The sequence below is a fragment of the Oryzias latipes genome, chromosome 24, assembly GCF_053564925.1.
Source record: "Oryzias latipes strain Hd-rR chromosome 24, Olatipes_Hd-rR_3.1".
In the NCBI taxonomy this organism is placed as follows: Eukaryota; Metazoa; Chordata; class Actinopteri; order Beloniformes; family Adrianichthyidae; genus Oryzias; species Oryzias latipes.
Window position 1 is genome coordinate 2,749,832 of NC_136260.1, and position 17,237 is coordinate 2,767,068.

Consider the following 17,237-nt stretch of genomic DNA (forward strand, 5'->3'; position numbering starts at 1 on the left):
CACCTTCCCTGCCTCCAGTGCGGCTCCACTGGTGTGTGAATGTGTATGAATGTCCCGGTGATGGTCAGACGGGCCGTTGGCGTGAACTGGCAGCCACGCCTCTGTCAGTCTGCCCCAGGGCAGCTGTGGCTACAACCATAGCTACCATCACCAACTAAGAATGAATAATGGACACATTGGAAGAACTTTGAGCATCTGGAAAAGTGCAGATAAATATTATTATCGTACACACTGTGGCCTTGTCTGTCACAAACCGCATGCCGGCACTTCAAGGAGAAGTTCAATCCAGTCGGACTGAACCATTGTAAAATAAATATGGGGTGTGGAGAGGACATTGATGTTTCCAAAACAAAAAATGTTTTTTCTTTTTTTTTATCATTGTTAGGGCCCCCCCTCAGTCTGGGCCCCTAGAATCAGCCACCTTTACCCCCTGTTTTTGGTGCCCCTGGTTGTATGTTCAACCACCACCTTGTCAAGGTGGACTAGTTTGAGATTCTGAGCAATCCTCTGAGGTAAAGTCTCTTGCAAACAGGTTCACGGTGATGGATGTAATGATTGTGTCCCTGTGTCTTTGAGCTGTCTTGGTCAATAAGGTGAACAGCAGTTCAAAGTATCTGGCTTTCTTGGGGTCTGTTGAAAGGGTACTGTAAAGTCTCCCTCCCACTAGGGGACTCTGTTGTCATCCAGAGCAGAGGGACCTGGATGGGCTGGCTGGTGATCTGTTCTGTTGTTGTACTTTTGTGCTTTCATGGTTTGTTCAGTAAATGTTTTCATTTTTTGTTTTCATTGTTTTTTCATTGTTTTCATTTTTTTTTCGTTTTTCATGTTTGAGCACAAGGGTTTGTTAGGCAGGGGTCTATGACGGACTTTGTAGTCGTTTTAGGTGACCTTCTGCTTTGTGTCTTGGACACTCGGGTAAAGAGAGGCTGGAGCTGTCAACCAATCACTACCTGGTAGTGATTGGATCTGCATGTGGAGAAGGTGACTTATTAGATGCAGATGCACTGTTAGCTTAACTTTCACACGTGAGAGGACTTCAATCCATCAATCAATTTATTATTTGTATAGCACTTATAAAAGCCAAGGCAACCAAAGTGCTTAACATAAAATCCAATAAAATCACAAACAATATGATGCAATAAAGAAACAATCGCAATAAAACAATAAAATCAATTGAACAATAAAAGCAATAAAACAATAAAAACAATAAAATAATTAAATTAATAAAATGAACAAGTCCCACTAGATATGCTCACTGGAGTTAAAAGCCTGAGTAAAAAGATGTGTTTTTAAAAGAGTCTTAAAATTACTGACAGTTCTGGCAGACCTCACAGAATAGGGGAGAGCATTCCAGAGTTTAGGACCTGCACCTGAAAAGGCTCTGTCTCCCCGAGTCACAAGCTGAGTCCTGGGAACCACTAAAAGCATTTGATCTTCAGACCTTAGGACTCGACATGGACGATAAACATGCAAAAGCTCAGAAAGATACTGAGGTGCCAGACCATTCAGACATTTAAAAACCAAAAGTAGAATCTTAAAAGAAATTCTAAAAGACACAGGCAGCCAGTGAAGTGAGCGTAATATTCAGACTGGTACCTGGGACAGTGAGTCAAAATGGACTGTGTTCTTCACCTTTGGAAGAACTAATTGGAGCTGTGGCCATAATGTCAATGGTGGCTGTTGCCAAGGCAATCCTCAGAGCTGGTGAAGGACATTGGATGTAATGGAGGCCTTCAAGAAGTATGGGTCCTACTGAGGCTGGCTGGCTTGTTGGATTCTTGAGGTAGCTGAAGGTATGCCAGTCCAAGTGAGCTGGCCTCAGGCTTTTGTGGAGGCAAAAACTCGGTTCTGGAAGTTTATGTTACAGTTATCTTGAGTGGATTTGGGTTATTATCAGGTTGATAAAGGATCTCCTCAACCATGTTGTCACACCTTTTTTTTTTTTTTTTTTTGAAGAAGAAGAAGCGAAGGCTGAAGTTGGGCTGTCCATCACTCAGGTTCAAGTCACCGATGTAGTCAAAGAGCTTAGGGCAACAGGTTTGGAGGACGTCTCTTCTGTAGTGTGTGGCAGTTGGGGACAGTACCAATGGGAGTAGACTGGGGTGGTGGATACTATTTATAAGATGCTGTTTTGTTTGTTTGTACACATGTTGTCTGTAACATTGGTTGTACTGATCTTTTTGTTAAACATTATCACTCTGGCTTCTTTTGTAAGCATCATGTCTTCTACAAACTTCTCTAACAACATCTACAGGTCTTCTGGTTGTGCTGCTCCCCCTGTCATTACGGAACACACTATTGTGTGACAGTTCCTGTCGTTCTCCCACTGTTCCCGTTGTAGTCCTTCAGGGCTCGATTGATTAGCTGGCTAATTAGTTAACTATATTAGTGACTGTTTTTAGCTGATTTGTTGTGTTCTGTGTCATCTCCTGTAGTTCTCACATCCTGAGTAGAGGAAAAGCTTCTTCTCAGAGAATGTCACTTCCTGGTTGTTGTTGCTGTGTCAGCGCTCTTTGCTTCCTGTTTCACAGCTGCAGCTCGTTTGAAGAAGCGGTAGGGAGACACTGCACATTAAAGGCTCTAAACAGTTGCAATTCTTTTTAGTTCTTTATATTTTATGCAATAAAACTATTTTTTTATTAGAATTGGTGTTTATGTATTTTTGTACCAAACAGAGTAGAGAGGTAGATTGGGGTAGAAGAGGTAGGTGTCATGGGTGCAAGAAAGAAAATGGGGGTGAAGTTGTTGAAGGATAATTAAATAAACATATGAGATGCGGGGAGTTAAAAAACCGGCAACAAGTCGTTCCCGGTTTATCATTTTTCTTTCACGACTTTGTCCAACAGTATCTGGGTTGTTTCCAGCAGCCCCTTGACCCTGAAAGAAAAATTTGACAGGTTCTGAAGATGGATGGATGGATGGATAGATTTTTACATGTAGATATTCACCAAATTGGCTGGGCTTGTCCACAGTGACACTATTTCACTCAGATACTACAAATATACACGTTGGCTGCAAAAACTTTCACACAGACATAGACCCTCAAAGGGATTATACAGATGCAGATCTCATACAAATATGCATATAAGCAAACACGTGTTCACTATGGATCATTCTTGCACACATACAAATATCCTATCTGTGCAAAAGTGAGCAGGCACCCCTAGGCACCTGTGTTCAGGTGAGTGTCTGGGTTCTGCTATGGACAAAGACGTTATGGACATTTTAGTGTAAGACAAAAAAGGTGTGCCTGGTCACCCCCACACTAAGACCACGACATAAGGCGAGGAGGCCGTAGCAGCCAGGACCCCCAGAAGACTTGCATGGAGAAGGAGATCCAGGGGGTCCACCCACCAGGCAATGAGCCACCCAGACTAGGAGGGTCTAAGGGCAGGAATGCCCAGTTTAGTTTAGCCATTACATATTGAATTCTATGACTTTATGTTCTTTATGTTTTCATGTTTATAACACAATAACTGGTTAGAAGCCCATTGAGACGACTATTGTTCTAAATATTGGGCTATATAAATAAAATTTATACGGACAGGGTAGAGTTGGGAAGGGGAGATTACCTCCCCAAACCCTTAAGATTGGGTCGCTGAATGTGCGGGGGTGTAGTACAGACGGAAGCAAAAGAGATCTGATTGGAAGGATGTTTGAAAGGAGGGGAATGAGCGTGTTAGCACTGAGTGAGACAAAGATGAAAGGGAAGGGTGAGTGTGTGTTTGGAAGTGTGAGTGGGAGAATGTCTGGTGTAGAGAGCGGGAGAGCAAGAAAAGGTGTGGCTTTGCTGGTGAGCTGTGAGGTGAGACGATGTGTGGTTGAATGGAAGGAGGTTTCACCAAGACTGATATGGGTGAAAGCGAAATTTCGGAAGGAGCTGTGGGTGTTCGTGAGTGCATATGGTCCTGGCAGTGAGAGGAATGAAGAGGAGAGAGTGACCTTCTGGAACGACTTGGATGAGTGCTTGCAAGGATTTGGAGCAAATGTGAATGTAGTGCTGATGGGAGATCTGAATGCTAGAGTGGGTGATGAGAAAATTGAGGGTGTTGTTGGCGGGCATGGTGTTCCTGGAAAGAATGATAATGGTGAGAGACTGATAGGAATGTGCACTGAAAGAGAGATGGTGATTGGGAATACATGGTTCAGAAAGAAAGAGATCCATAAGTATACGTGGGTGAGGCAGAGTGGTGGAAGAGTGATTGACAAAGCACTGATGGATTATGTGGTGGTTTCAAAGGTTGCATGTAGTAGATTGCTAGATGTAAATGTGAGGAGGGGAGAGTGTGGAGGTATGTCTGATCACTATTTGGTGGAAGGAAAGTTGCGTGTGGGTATGCCATGGGTGAGATCGAGAAAGAGTGGGGAGGCAAGAAAAGTTCTGAGAGTGAGTGTTTTGAAGAACAGAGAGAAAATGTGTGAGTATCAGAAGGAATTAGGTGGCAAGTGGAATATGGTGAAGGAGCAAATGGTTGTTGGAGTGGAGGAAGAATGGCAACAGTTCAAAAGTGCAGTGGTTGGAAGTGCAGAGGAAGTGTGTGGTGTGAGACGTGTTGGGGGTGGTCTAAGAAAGGGAAGTGAATGGTGGTGCGAGGATGTAAGGTTGGCTGTAGCTGAGAAGAGATGTGCGTACGAAGTATGGCTGCAGAGAAAGGACAGGGAGTCATATGAGTGTTATAAGGAGAAGAAAAGGGATGCTAAGAGAGCTGTGCGTGAGGCAAGAGCGGCTGCGGACGAAAGGTGGGGCAGACAGTTGACTGATAATTTTCGAGAGAACAAGAAAATGTTTTGGAAGGAGGTGAAGAGGGTGCGAAAGGGAGTGTCGGGGAGGGAGGAGAAAGTGAAAACAGAGGATGGAAGGATATTGAATGAGGGGAATGCAGTAAGGAAAAGATGGGCAGAGTATTTCGAGAGGCTGCTGAATGTGGAGGAAGATCGGGATGCTGTGATTGGGATGGATGGAAGGGAAAGTAGACTGAATGTATTGGGAGAGTTGAATGAAACGTTGATTACAGGAGAGGAAGTTGAGCAAGCTGTGGGAAAGTTGAAAGTAGGAAAGGCTGCAGGTGTGGATGGGTGTGCTGGGGAATGCCTGAAGTGTGGTGGAGCGATCGTGATTGAGTGGTTAGTGAGATTGTTGAATGTGTGTTTTGCAAATGGGCAGGTGCCGCTTGATTGGATGAGTGCGTGTGTGGTTCCCCTGTACAAGGGTAAGGGTGATAAGTATGAATGTGGTAGTTTTAGGGGTATTAGTCTGCTGAGTGTTGTAGGCAAAGTATATGGGAGAGTGCTGATTAATAGGGTAGTGGAGGGAACTGAGTGTATGATTGGTGAAGAGCAGTGTGGTTTCAGGAGAGGTAGAGGGTGTGTGGATCAGGTGTTTGTTGTGAGACAGGTGTGTGAAAAGTTTTTGGCTAAGGGGAGGGAGGTGTTTTGGGCATTCATGGATTTAGAGAAGGCGTATGATAGGATTGATAGAGAGGCGTTGTGGGTGGTGTTGAGTATGTATGGTATTGATGGTAGATTGTTGGAAGGTGTGAAGAGTTTCTATAGACACAGTAGAGCGTGTGTGAGAGTGGGAAATAGCATGAGTGAGTGGTTTCCTGTGAGGGTTGGTCTGCGTCAGGGATGCGTGATGTCTCCGTGGTTGTTTAACGTGTATATGGATGGTGTGGTAAAAGAGGTGAATGAAAGGGTGTCGGGTACGGGTGTGAGCATGATAAATACTGACGGCAGCGAATGGAGTGTGAATCAGCTACTGTTTGCAGATGATACTGCACTAGTGGCTGACTCAGAAGAGAACTTGGGACGTCTGGTTGAGGAGTTTGGAAGGGTGTGCGACAGAAGGAAGTTGAGAGTGAATGTGGAAAAGAGTAAGGTGATGAGGTGTACGAGGTTAAAGGGTGAACGCAGATTGAATGTGGCATTAAATGGGGGGTTGTTGGAAGAGGTAGAGTGTTTTCAGTATTTGGGGTCGTGTGTCTGTGTGGATGGTGGAATGGGGGGAGAGGTAGAGTTTAGAATGAATGAAGTACGAAAGATATGGGGGGAATGAAGAGAGTGTTTGAATGTAGATCACTGGGAAAGGATGCAAAAAGGAGATTGTATGAGGGTGTGGTGGTGCCTGCAGCGTTATATGGGGCTGAAACATGGAGTCTGAAAGTGGCGGAAAAGAGGAAGCTGAATGTAGTTGAGATGAGATGTTTGAGGAGTATGTGTGGTGTGACGCGTATGGATCGTATGAGAAATGAAGTTATCCGAGAGAGAACTGGTGTGACGCGAGAGTTGGCTGAAAGAGCAGAGCAAAAGGCACTGGGATGGTTTGGACATGTTGAAAGAATGGAAAGGGAGCGATTGGTGAAAAAGGTATATGAATCTGATGTGAGTGGAGTGAGAATGAGAGGAAGACCGCGAATGGGATGGACAGAGGGTGTAAAAAGAGCGCTGAATGCAAGAGGGATGACTGTGGTGCAGGGGAGAGAGGCTGCTCAGGACAGGGATGGGTGGAGAGAGTTTGTGTATGGATGAATGGATGGGTGTGGTAGAGGTCTGGTCTTGGGATGAAGCGGCAAGGGGAAACCAGCCTTGGCTGAGGCCCTGCAGTGGAGGTGCCCACACTGGAGTGTGCAGCTGACCCTGGTGCAGTGTGGTGTGGCTTAGACCAGATCTCAGACCAGTCGCACGCACATACGCACACACGCACACCCACGCACACACGCACTCACGCACTGAAGGAGGAGGGTTTGGGGAAGAGACAGAGGGAGCTAAAATTGTGTGCCTTGTCTAGGCTACCCCACCTTGGTGGGACACAGCCTTGGTAAATAATAATAATAATAAATAAAATTGAATTAAATTCCAGGGGGACTACCACAGGAGCCCACAGTGCCAAGGAGCAGGAGACACAGGACCAACAAGACCACAAGAGTGCCAATCAGACTGCCCTCCCCACTGTGGCCGATGTCCAGTGTGAGGGCCCATTTCCGAGTCCCACCTCACAGGCCCAACCCCCCCCAACACACACACACGCATAGAAAGGAACCAAGTAGGCACTGGCCCCAGGGGCAGACCCCAGTACCCTGCCCTTAAGCACCAGGCCCCTGTGAGAGCTTTGTTTGAGGACAGACAGGACCAAAGTGCTTGATTGGCCAGAGCTGTCTAAGAGAATAGTAACCAACTAACAGCACACTCAGTGTTCCTGGCATTAGAACCACCCCACTCCATCCCTCAGATTTTATCTGGGGGAACAACTCCAGTAGATTTTGGATCTAAACAACCTGTATTTGTATTGTATTTGTACCTGGTATTCAGAGTGTTTGATGAAAGACACCAGACCTGGCATTTTGAAAACCTCTCATTCTGATTGCACCAAATTCAAATACTGGTTCTTTGTCCCCTCATCTCCGCACATGGGATGGGGATGAGTAGAATGTTTCTTTCAGTCTTTTCCTTAAACAAGACCCATGTTAAAAATGTAGTGGGTTGTATTGGAGTTTGCATGTTCTCCCCGTGCAGCAGGGGTTTTCTCTGGGGTCTCCGGCTTCCTCCTACCGTCCAAAAACATGCTTCATAGGTTCATTGGTTACTCCTGAATTGTTCATAGGTGTGAATGTGAGAGTGCATGGGTTTGTAATTGTGGCCCTGAGACAGACTGGTGACCTGTCCAGGATGTCCCCTGCCTTTGCCTACAAGTAGCCGGGATAGGCTCCAGCAACCCAGTGACCCCAAAAGGGAACAAACGTTTCAGAAGATGAATGAATAGTGTCCCTAAACCAAATAAGGCGATACTTACCTTAATAAAATGAGTTCTTGCTCTAAGAACTAATAGAAAAGAAAAAAAAGGAAATTTGTTTTTACTAATTTCACAATATGGCGGTTGAGTAGCTCGGTCGGTAAGGTGAGAGGCTACCATGCAGGAATCCAGGGTTCGATTCCCGGAGGGGGAAGAAGCAATGATTTGCACTGGTGGTTGGGGGGAGTTTTTATGCCGGCTGCCCTTCCTGACACAATGCAGGGAGACGCTGATAGGCAGCAGCGTGAAGGGTCTTGCCTCAGGACCCACTCTGGATTTTTTTTGTTTGGCTCATTGCACACCATCCACATTCATGTTTCAAGTCTTATGTTGAGGCCTTTAGTTGCTTTAGCTTACATTATGAAACGAGGAATGTTTTTGACTTCCAATGTTATTAACAAAATTGCTACAAACGCAGGATTATTTCCATGAACTCCCCTCCAATATAATAAAGCGATGAGTGCTTTTCTGATTAGAGGTGACCAATGTAACCCCAACTCAGGAATAACTCAACTGCAGAGGAGTCCAGGCTGAGGATCTCCAGCAGGACTCTGCAGGTCTGAAGGAACTGTTCCACCAGTCTACAGATTTCCTTCCTGTCAGCTGAAAGTGTGTGTGTGGAACTCTTTATGTGTGTGAGTGAGTGTGCGTGCATGTGTCTGTTTATGTGTGGGGTCTAAGCTTGGTTAATGGGAGATTAACCATAAAGAAGGGATCAGGGTGTATGCACACACAGGGATGTCCATTAACGGCACTCTGAGTGTGCGTTTCTGTTCTCTCTTCAGAGATAAATCCACTGATGAGCAGCTCTTTCATGATTTGACAGAGCAGAAAAATGAAATGTATTGAGGATAATTTAACTGAAGTGTTTTCAGCTTCAGACACGCTCAGGCTTTTTCCTTTGCTTCCTGCTTAGTTTCAGTTTCATAACTCCTGGACCAGACACTAGCAGATTATCAAGAGTTACAGACGTGTGTTCATGTCGAAACAATATTGGCAAAGGATGGTGCATTTATCATCATCAGAGCTAAAGAAAAGTTCAACACGTCAGCAAAGTTGTGAGAATCTATTAGTTTATTTGTCCATTTTGCCAATATTTACTAAATCACCACATCTGTCACCGTTCTTCACCTCTAGGTCTCCCCTGCAGTGAGCTTCACCATTTTGCAGGGTCCGTGTGAAGCTGGGTCTGATTGTTGGGCAGTAAAAGTTGAGGTACAAACATTAGGATCTTCAGCTGTTTGTACCTAAAGGGACTTTTAAAAATGTATTTATTAGTGACTAAGTTAAAAACTGTAGTGAATGTGTGTTTGGTTGGCCTAAAACTGTTCGAGCAAATCTCCGACCAAAAAGAGTCGTTTGTATTAATACCCAAGTCTGAATCCCACTTCTCTGTTGGCAATGTGACTTAGTTTCCAATATTACTTATAAAAATATATATTTTAGACATAATTTTGTATGATGTTAGTTTCAGAAATGTATTCAGTGTATCAGGGAGTGTCAAGTTTATATGACCTGGATTAAACCTTGCAATTATTACGGCTTTCATTTGCTGATATTCAAAAGAAAATTACTTAATCCATACCGTCCTTTTAGGTTTTCAAAAGATACAAATTTATTATCTTGAATTACATGTTCTAGATGTGTAATTCCGTTAGCCTTCCAGGTTGGAAAGTTCAGGCTTTTCTTTCTTATCAGGATGTCAGGATTGTTCCAAATGGGTGTCAGATTGCTTGATGTGAGGGAAGAGTTATTCATCTGAGGGAAATCCCACCAGGCTGTTAACGTGGTTTTGATATTTATACTTTTAAAGCAAGTGTACCGCTTGATGGAGCTGCTAATAAAAGGAAGATCTGAAAGTTCAATCTCTTCACATAGTGACTGTTCTACATCTATCCATGAGGAATCTGCTGGGTTTTTATTATGCCATTTTAAAATATATTGTAATCAATGAGCTAGGAAATAACTATAAAAGTTAGGGAATTCTAAGCCACCAAGGGATTTAACATTTTTCATGGTTTTTAAACTGATTCTTGGTGGTTTATTTTTCCATAAAAACTTGGATATGGATGTATCTAAATATTTAAACCATGTTGTGGGTGGATGTATAGGAATCATAGAACACTGAAGCCATTCTGCCTGTAACTGATATGGGCAGGTTGACCCATCGCACCCTAACCACATCGATCGAAGAGGCTTCAGCGAACGTGACGGCACAATGCACAACCCTCAACACTAGGGGGAGTATGCACCTCAACACATCCACGAGGTTGCCAGAAATTGGGCAGTTTTGGTTCTAAATTTAAATAACTATGGCTTAATAATAAGTAATCAAAGCTCCCCTGACATGCTCATTGGAACATGAAAAATGCACTTAAACCTGATGCTCCCCTCAATTTAAATACATTTTCATGCTGTTGATGCAAACATGGAGACACAAAGAAAATTGCGATCAAAAAATTTAAATATTTTTTTAACAATACCTTACAGAATTCCGGTTTTTCAAAACTACAAAAAATTTAAAACAGTGAGGTTTTTAAAGCCTGGTTTTGAAACAGTTTAGACTGCGTAGAAACAGTCAAAATATCCAGGATCAAGGTTTCTCTAAATACTTAAATGCTGACACGCAAGCAGGAGAAGTATTATCCTGTTATGACTGTAATATGAAATAATGGGGTTTTATTTGAATTTAATGAGACTGGTTATGCCACCAGTCAGTGTAATTAGCAGTTCATAAGTATAATTTCATCACATCTATCTGATTTTAAAACAGGAGTTTATGCAAATGGTCACATTATGAGCTACAACTCAAGTTAACGTTAAAAATTTTTTTTTTTTAAATGTACAGGTTGGGAAATGAATTATGACATGAGGAACTAACAAAGATTTTAAAAAGGAAGAACTCACAGAAGGATGACAAAGGGGCCACTAACTTACCATGGAGAGAATAAATAAATGATATAGTACTAATCTACTCACATTGCTAGTATATTACCAATATCTAACTTGCCAAACTACACTAGTACTAGTTTTTCAAAATGACCAAAAAAATGCAGCTCAATAGCATGAAATAAATCTGGTGTGGTGTTGGTGTGTGTGTCGGAGCTCACCTCCACCACACATTGGACTGGTCCATGCAGACTGAGGCCTCTTACAGCAAATGTCAGGGCGGACTTTGGGAGAAGGCTAAGGGGAGTGGCCCAAATCGGGAACGCTTTCTTTTACAGTACAGTACTTAAAGTGTACTTAAATGGGATTTACGTGGTACTTTTTATAGAATTTACTGGGTACTTACAGGGTGTTTAAATGTTATTTTTTATGGGACTTACTGGTTACTTACATGGTACTACTGTGTATTTATGTGATACTATTTGGTTTATACCTATGTGGTACATACTGGGTACCTATAATATACTTACTGGGTATTTACATGTTGTGCAAAAGTGTCTTTTATGGTACTTACCACATGTAAGAAAAAGGTAAGTACAAATAAAGTACCTTGACGTTTAGGTCTGCACTCGTATGTTTCATAGTATTTACTATGAATTTACCACAGAAACTACCCCTTAAGTGCAATGAAACTGGACTGGTTTTTACATTTTTTAGGAAGCATTTTAGGTATTTATTCTATTTCATTTATGTTATTCTATTTTAATTTGTTCAGTTCTTGACCAAGTAATTTGAATGACTTGGAAAGACATTGATTGGTCAAATACTACGCAAAGGTGGTAGGCTTGTACAAGAAGCAGAGAGTGCTTAGGTGTTGTTGAATTAGGGGTACTTCTTTGTATTCATGATGCATGTTGTAAAAGCTCTTTGTGAATGTGTGCATGTGTGTGTGTTTTCTGCTGCTTGTGACTTGCACTGACATCTCGCTGAAACAGTGCAGGAAGCTGCTTCATCTCCCTTTCTGCAAACTGCAGCAGCTGCAGCTCATCTTCAGAACACGCCACGTGAACCTGAACCAGAAAAAGCCTGCACTGTGACCAGAAAAGGAGTCTGTGTGGTTAGAATTCAGCTCTGTGGTCTTGCTCAGGTTAGATGTTGCATGGTATAACTTTGTGAAAAAATGGAAGAAGAACTGTCAGAAATATTGATGTGTTTTCATGTTGACAAATGGTAATTACTAAGTTGCATGTAAAAACAAAGATTGGAACCCAAATGGACTTGAGCCTGAGCTCCTGAACTGATAGTAAGCTCCATACTATCATACTCCCCTCACCGTGTCTGAAGGTCTATCTGAATGAGAATCTGTACTTTCTCGTTTAACTTCAGCTTTTGGGACTATGTTGCTATTGATCCTTCAGATCTTTCAGACTTAACTATTCAGCAGAGGTTCCAAAGCTTTTTCAGTCACTTACATTTGTGATAAAATCAGATTTTACTTTGAAATTTTTATAGTTTATAGTCTTTTTATTTGGCGCATTTTTATCTATAGGCTTCTGTGATGGCTGCAGCCTTGTTTTATCACTACTCATATCTAGAATTGCCTCAAACTTGTCAGAAGGCTGTTAAACTTTGCATTTATTGTAAAAACCTGATAACTTTGAGACCAGAATGTATAAGTGTAATCGCAGAAGCAATAGTTTGTCATATCTATGGTTTTCCTTTACATGAAAAAAAGAAAGAACAGCAGAAATTTATGAGCAAAAAAAGTAATTGAAAGCCTGGGGGACAAACCTGTTATCTTGTTTGCATAAAAACGTGTAGTTTTTGTCTTTGGAACTGGAAATCCAAGACCTCATTTTAAATGCCTTGCAGAGCTGAGCACAGAGATGTTTATTTGTTGCCATGGAAACCAGCTAACAATCAACACTGCATTTTAAAGGCATTAGGCAGCAGATGACCTAGCCATGGACTCACCCACTGCTTCACGTTTGAGCTCACTCTGAAAATGAAATAACTTTCAAACCTTTTAGAGCGAAAAAAACAAACTTCTGCAGTGTGTTCCTGCAACTTAGTGAAATCATGAAATCACCACCAGGCCTTTGGCTGCCAGTTCTTCCTGGCTCGTCTTTCTCTGTATGACTTTTATCAGATCTGTGCAGTGATGTAACTCCTTATGTGATGATTTGATCAGAGATGTGAGTAAACCTGAGCTTTGGGAATGGAGCAGAAAAGAAAAAGAAAAATTATATTTTTCTAGAAATTTTCTAAATACTCAATGCAAATGACAGCATAACGTAAATGTCACTAAGCATTAGAGTAAATATTAAATGTTATTGAACAAACCTGTCAAAGATAACTACTTTGTTTTTCAAAAATAAAACCGTCAAATGCACTGTTCCACATTATTAAGCACAACATGGTTCTGAATAGGGTTGATGTCAGGGGAGGATGGGGGCCACACCATCAGTTTATCTCCTTTTCTGTCCATAGCAGCCAATGATGCAGAGATATTCCTTAGAGCATGAGATGGGGAATTGTTATGCATGAAGACAAACTGTTCTTAGTTTTGTCCCACAGAAGAAAGTGGTCAGTCAGAAACTCCACCTAATTTCCAGAGGTCATTCTCCCACCTTCAGGGACCCTAAAGGGGTCAACCAGCTCTCTCCCCATGATTCAGGCCCACAAATCTCTTTATACTATGATGATCATACTTAAGTTTTCATGAAACATCCAAGGATTTCATACCTTGTTCAAGGCATTTAGCAATTTCACTCTTTTCAGCAGAGATCCTCTTTCTTTCCAATATTCCATGAAACTGTGGAACGTCCTCCTTAAGTTGTTTTTCCTTTAATTGAACTCAGCTGGCAAACTATTTATCCCAGGTGTCTGAGATTAATGTCAGTGATCCAAAGACACCAGAGACACAATATCATCCATGAGTTTCATTGAAAAACAAAGGATTTCATCTTTTTAAACCTTAAATAAAATTTTAATAGCAATTTGGAACACAGTGTAGGCTCTACAGCATTTCACAGTCATGATCTCCTATACCCTGAATAATAGCTGTGCACCATCGTTGTTTGTTTTTTGTACCCCCTTTTCCATTTTTGAAAACAGGAGTTTATGCAAATGGTCACATTTTATTTTCTGTATTTGCACATCTTTTTTCACGTCTGCTTTCAAGAACTTTTCACATATTTATCAGGATTATGTTCTGTTGCACTTCTGTCCTTGTAAATGCTGTTGATGCCACAAAATTTCCCCCAGTGGGAGGAATAAAGTCGAATCATCTGCAGAGAAAAGGCTGGATAGCTCAGTTTAATTAAGTGCAGGACTGGCACATAGGAAATCAGGGTTCGATTCCCAAGGGGCGTGATGAGCTTCATTCAGTATGGGTCCCTGGGCAAGACCCTTTGTCATACTTTCTTTCTATAGTCACAAGGGGTCCCAACTCTGGATCTCCCTGTGCTGGTCTCTAGGCCAATAAAATACAGGGTTTTGGCATAAAAATCTCTGCCAAAACACCTGTGGGAATAAGTGAAAGCTGATTCACTGAAGCGACCTCTGAAGGATATGACGAAAGGTGATCAACAGACTAGACAGATGTGTTTAGGGCGCTGCTCACAGATCAGGGCTTTGCTGATTGAAGCTGGTTAAAGGTCGATGTATTCTTTGTGTTCATGCAGAGCTGTTCTTTTGGCCTGTTGAAGGTCCAGTTAAAGAGATTTGACATCAAATCTGACTTCCTGTTCCATGAAAGCATGTATTTGACGCTGTGGTTGCAACATGAAGCCACGTCTAAACTCCTGTCTGGCTTTTCTTCTTTTACTTCATTGCAAAGCATTTTGGGCTCTTTTTAGGTCTAATGACAGAACATCTGCTGTTTTTTAGTCTTTTTATAAAAGGGCTGCTGTGTAGAGTACACTACTGTAAACGTCTGAGTTGGATCAAATTATTTTAAAAGTCCCACTTTTGATCTGTTCTAAAATCCTTCCCAGTGGTCTTTTAACTATGTTGACTCAGATTTTAGGAAAAATCCCAACATAGTTTCTGCAGAGCAGCAGTAGGTATAGTAGCTGTGGGTGGGACCGTTGGTGCAGAGTAAGGTTGTGGTTATTACTCAACTGTGCCTTTGTTTACACTCTCTCCCACTAGCTTACAGCCCTCACATCCCCAAACTTACACTAACAATGCAACAACAATAGTGATCAATGTCAGATCTATTCAGCTCAGACCAGGAAAACAAAGACGTTCATGGATCTGTTGGTCTGACGGTGGATGATCAGAATGGAGCAGAGCAGGAAGCTGGTGACCTGCTGGTTGTAGTTTGTACGTAACAACTATGTTTTTTTCAAACTGCATTTTTTTTGTCTGCTCCTGATTCACAAAAATATGAATAAAAAATCTCTGAAATGCAGTTTAAGTCTTGTTTTTCTAATGTATGTCCTCTATAAGAAAAAGGCTACAAGAACATGTTAAAAACACAATTTTGATTAGTGAGTCTTTAACGGGTTTTTTCTGTGCCCCTTCAGACGTGCACGCCCTTCTGTGACTCCTCAAGAAGATTTTTCATGGTTTTTCGTGACCCCCCCCCCCACATGTTTGTGACAGACAAACTGTATTTGTGACCAATCAAATGTCCAATCAGCATCAAACCTTTTCATCACATCACATCCTCATGTCAAAGAAACAGGACCTAAAGAACCAAAGACCTGAAACTAAACGTGACAAAATTAACAAGAAATGAAACAAAAAACAAAAACCTAACAGACAGAGCCTACAAGAGTCCAAGGATGATCTGAGACAGAGAAACTAAAACCATGAATCTGTGGGCTGTCTGAGTAAACATAGCAGCTGAGATGATAACAACTGAAGCTGGCTGTGGTCATGGGTCCCTCTGTTGCTGCTGTCATTCAAACAATTCATCTCATCTCTCCTCAGTTCCCTGAATGTGGATTTTTTGGGATGTACGACAAGATCATGCTGTTCCGCCATGACCTGGGCTCAGACAACATTCTGCAGCGCCTGACCTCAGCGGATGAGATCCAGGAGGGGGATCTGATCGAGGCGGTGCTCTCTGGTGAGGCTTCTGCTTTAAATGCTAGAGTTAAGCAGACTTGTGGTCTTCAGGCATCTTAAATGCAGCAGATTTAGCATGAGGTGTTATCTCATGTTTGCTGTACACTGGGGGAGAACAAAAAACGAGGATAGTCCTCAAAACCTGCCCCAGGACAGTCATCCGGGCTGTTTATGTGAACATGTTTGCAGCAGCCTGATTCGGTTTTCTGTTGCTCTATTTCTTTCCTGTCTGTCATTCATGTCACCTCTGACAGCGAGCAGTGAGGTCTCTGTGTGGACCAGACCCCCCGCCACATGAACCGCAAAGCTATATTTATGGACCTTCACTTCCTACCTCACACCAAGTTAAGGCGTAGAACCTGAGTCAAAATAGCATTGTCTAAAATATGCCATAACCTAGGGAGATTATTTAGTCAAATTAAAGATCAGGAGAAGGCCGTTATTTCAGCATGTTTGTTCTTTTGCTTCAGTTTTGATGTGTTTTCACTTCCCAGTCAGAGTTTTATACGAGTGATGACTTCACCGTGATGGGAAATCTTTCAGTCACTGACAGTGCCTTGCCTTAGGACAGCTATGGGCAGGCAAAGTGGGAATCGTACCAATCAGAGGCCAATCTTTCAACTCTACTCCTGCACCCCATATAAAACGGCCCCTTTGTGAAGACTGGCAATCCCCTGAAGCAGGGGCAGCGGGGATCCACCAACCCTATGTTAGGTGTGGACCACAGCTGTGTTGGTCAGGTGATGAAAGAAATACATTGAAGGTCTTCACAATCCCATCAACAATCCTCTACTGCGGTAGCATGACCTGGGGGGGGGGGGGGGGATGTTGTAGGACTGTCTTGGTCGGCAGATCTCTGTAGCATCACATGACCCTTGTGGGCTGTTTTGGTCTGAGAGTGTGAAATATGCAGAAGATCTGTCCATGGCTGCTCCTGTGATGGAGCTCTGTAATAAATGTTTGACATTTCTTTTTAGAAACTAAAATTCCTTGAGTCCTGCTCTTCTGTCAATCTGTCATCATTGTGGAAGTTTGAATCAGCTCCTGGTTGGAAGAGCCATGTCCAACATCCTGAGTGTTTGTGTGTTCCAGCTCTTGCCAAACAGGAGGACTTCCAGATCCGACCTCATGCCCTCTACGTCCACTCCTACAAAGCCCCGGCCTTCTGCGATGACTGCGGGGAGATGCTGTGGGGGCTGGTCAGGCAGGGCCTGAAGTGTGAAGGTAAAACTGACGAGACACTTCAGGACCCCAGCTGAAGGAGGAAGGAGATAGGGAACCAAATTCCATTCAGTTCTGTTTACACCCAGCAGCTCCTGTGCCGCTTTGGCATGGTGGATGACAGTCAGAAGGAAGGATCTAGCCTCAAACCAAAGCACTACCAACCTGTTCCCATTCCAAACCTTTTCTTTTTTTATCATGCACTACAGTTAAGTTAATTTGACCACAGTTCACAGCAGAAGTAAGTTTCATTCATTTA

At 42.6% G+C, this 17,237-nt stretch overlaps 1 protein-coding gene across 3 annotated transcripts in view; it reads left to right on the forward strand.

The window, feature by feature from the left end:
• LOC101171628 (serine/threonine-protein kinase D3) overlaps positions 1-17,237 on the forward strand; it is a 49,482-nt gene that overhangs the window by 6,742 nt on the left and 25,503 nt on the right. For all 3 annotated transcript variants that reach the window (XM_011492091.4, XM_011492090.4, XM_078943108.1), the window contains exons 3-4: positions 15,620-15,758; positions 16,850-16,981. In XM_011492091.4, coding sequence (XP_011490393.1) covers positions 15,620-15,758; positions 16,850-16,981 — 271 coding nt within the window. The remainder of the gene's footprint in view (positions 1-15,619; positions 15,759-16,849; positions 16,982-17,237) is intronic.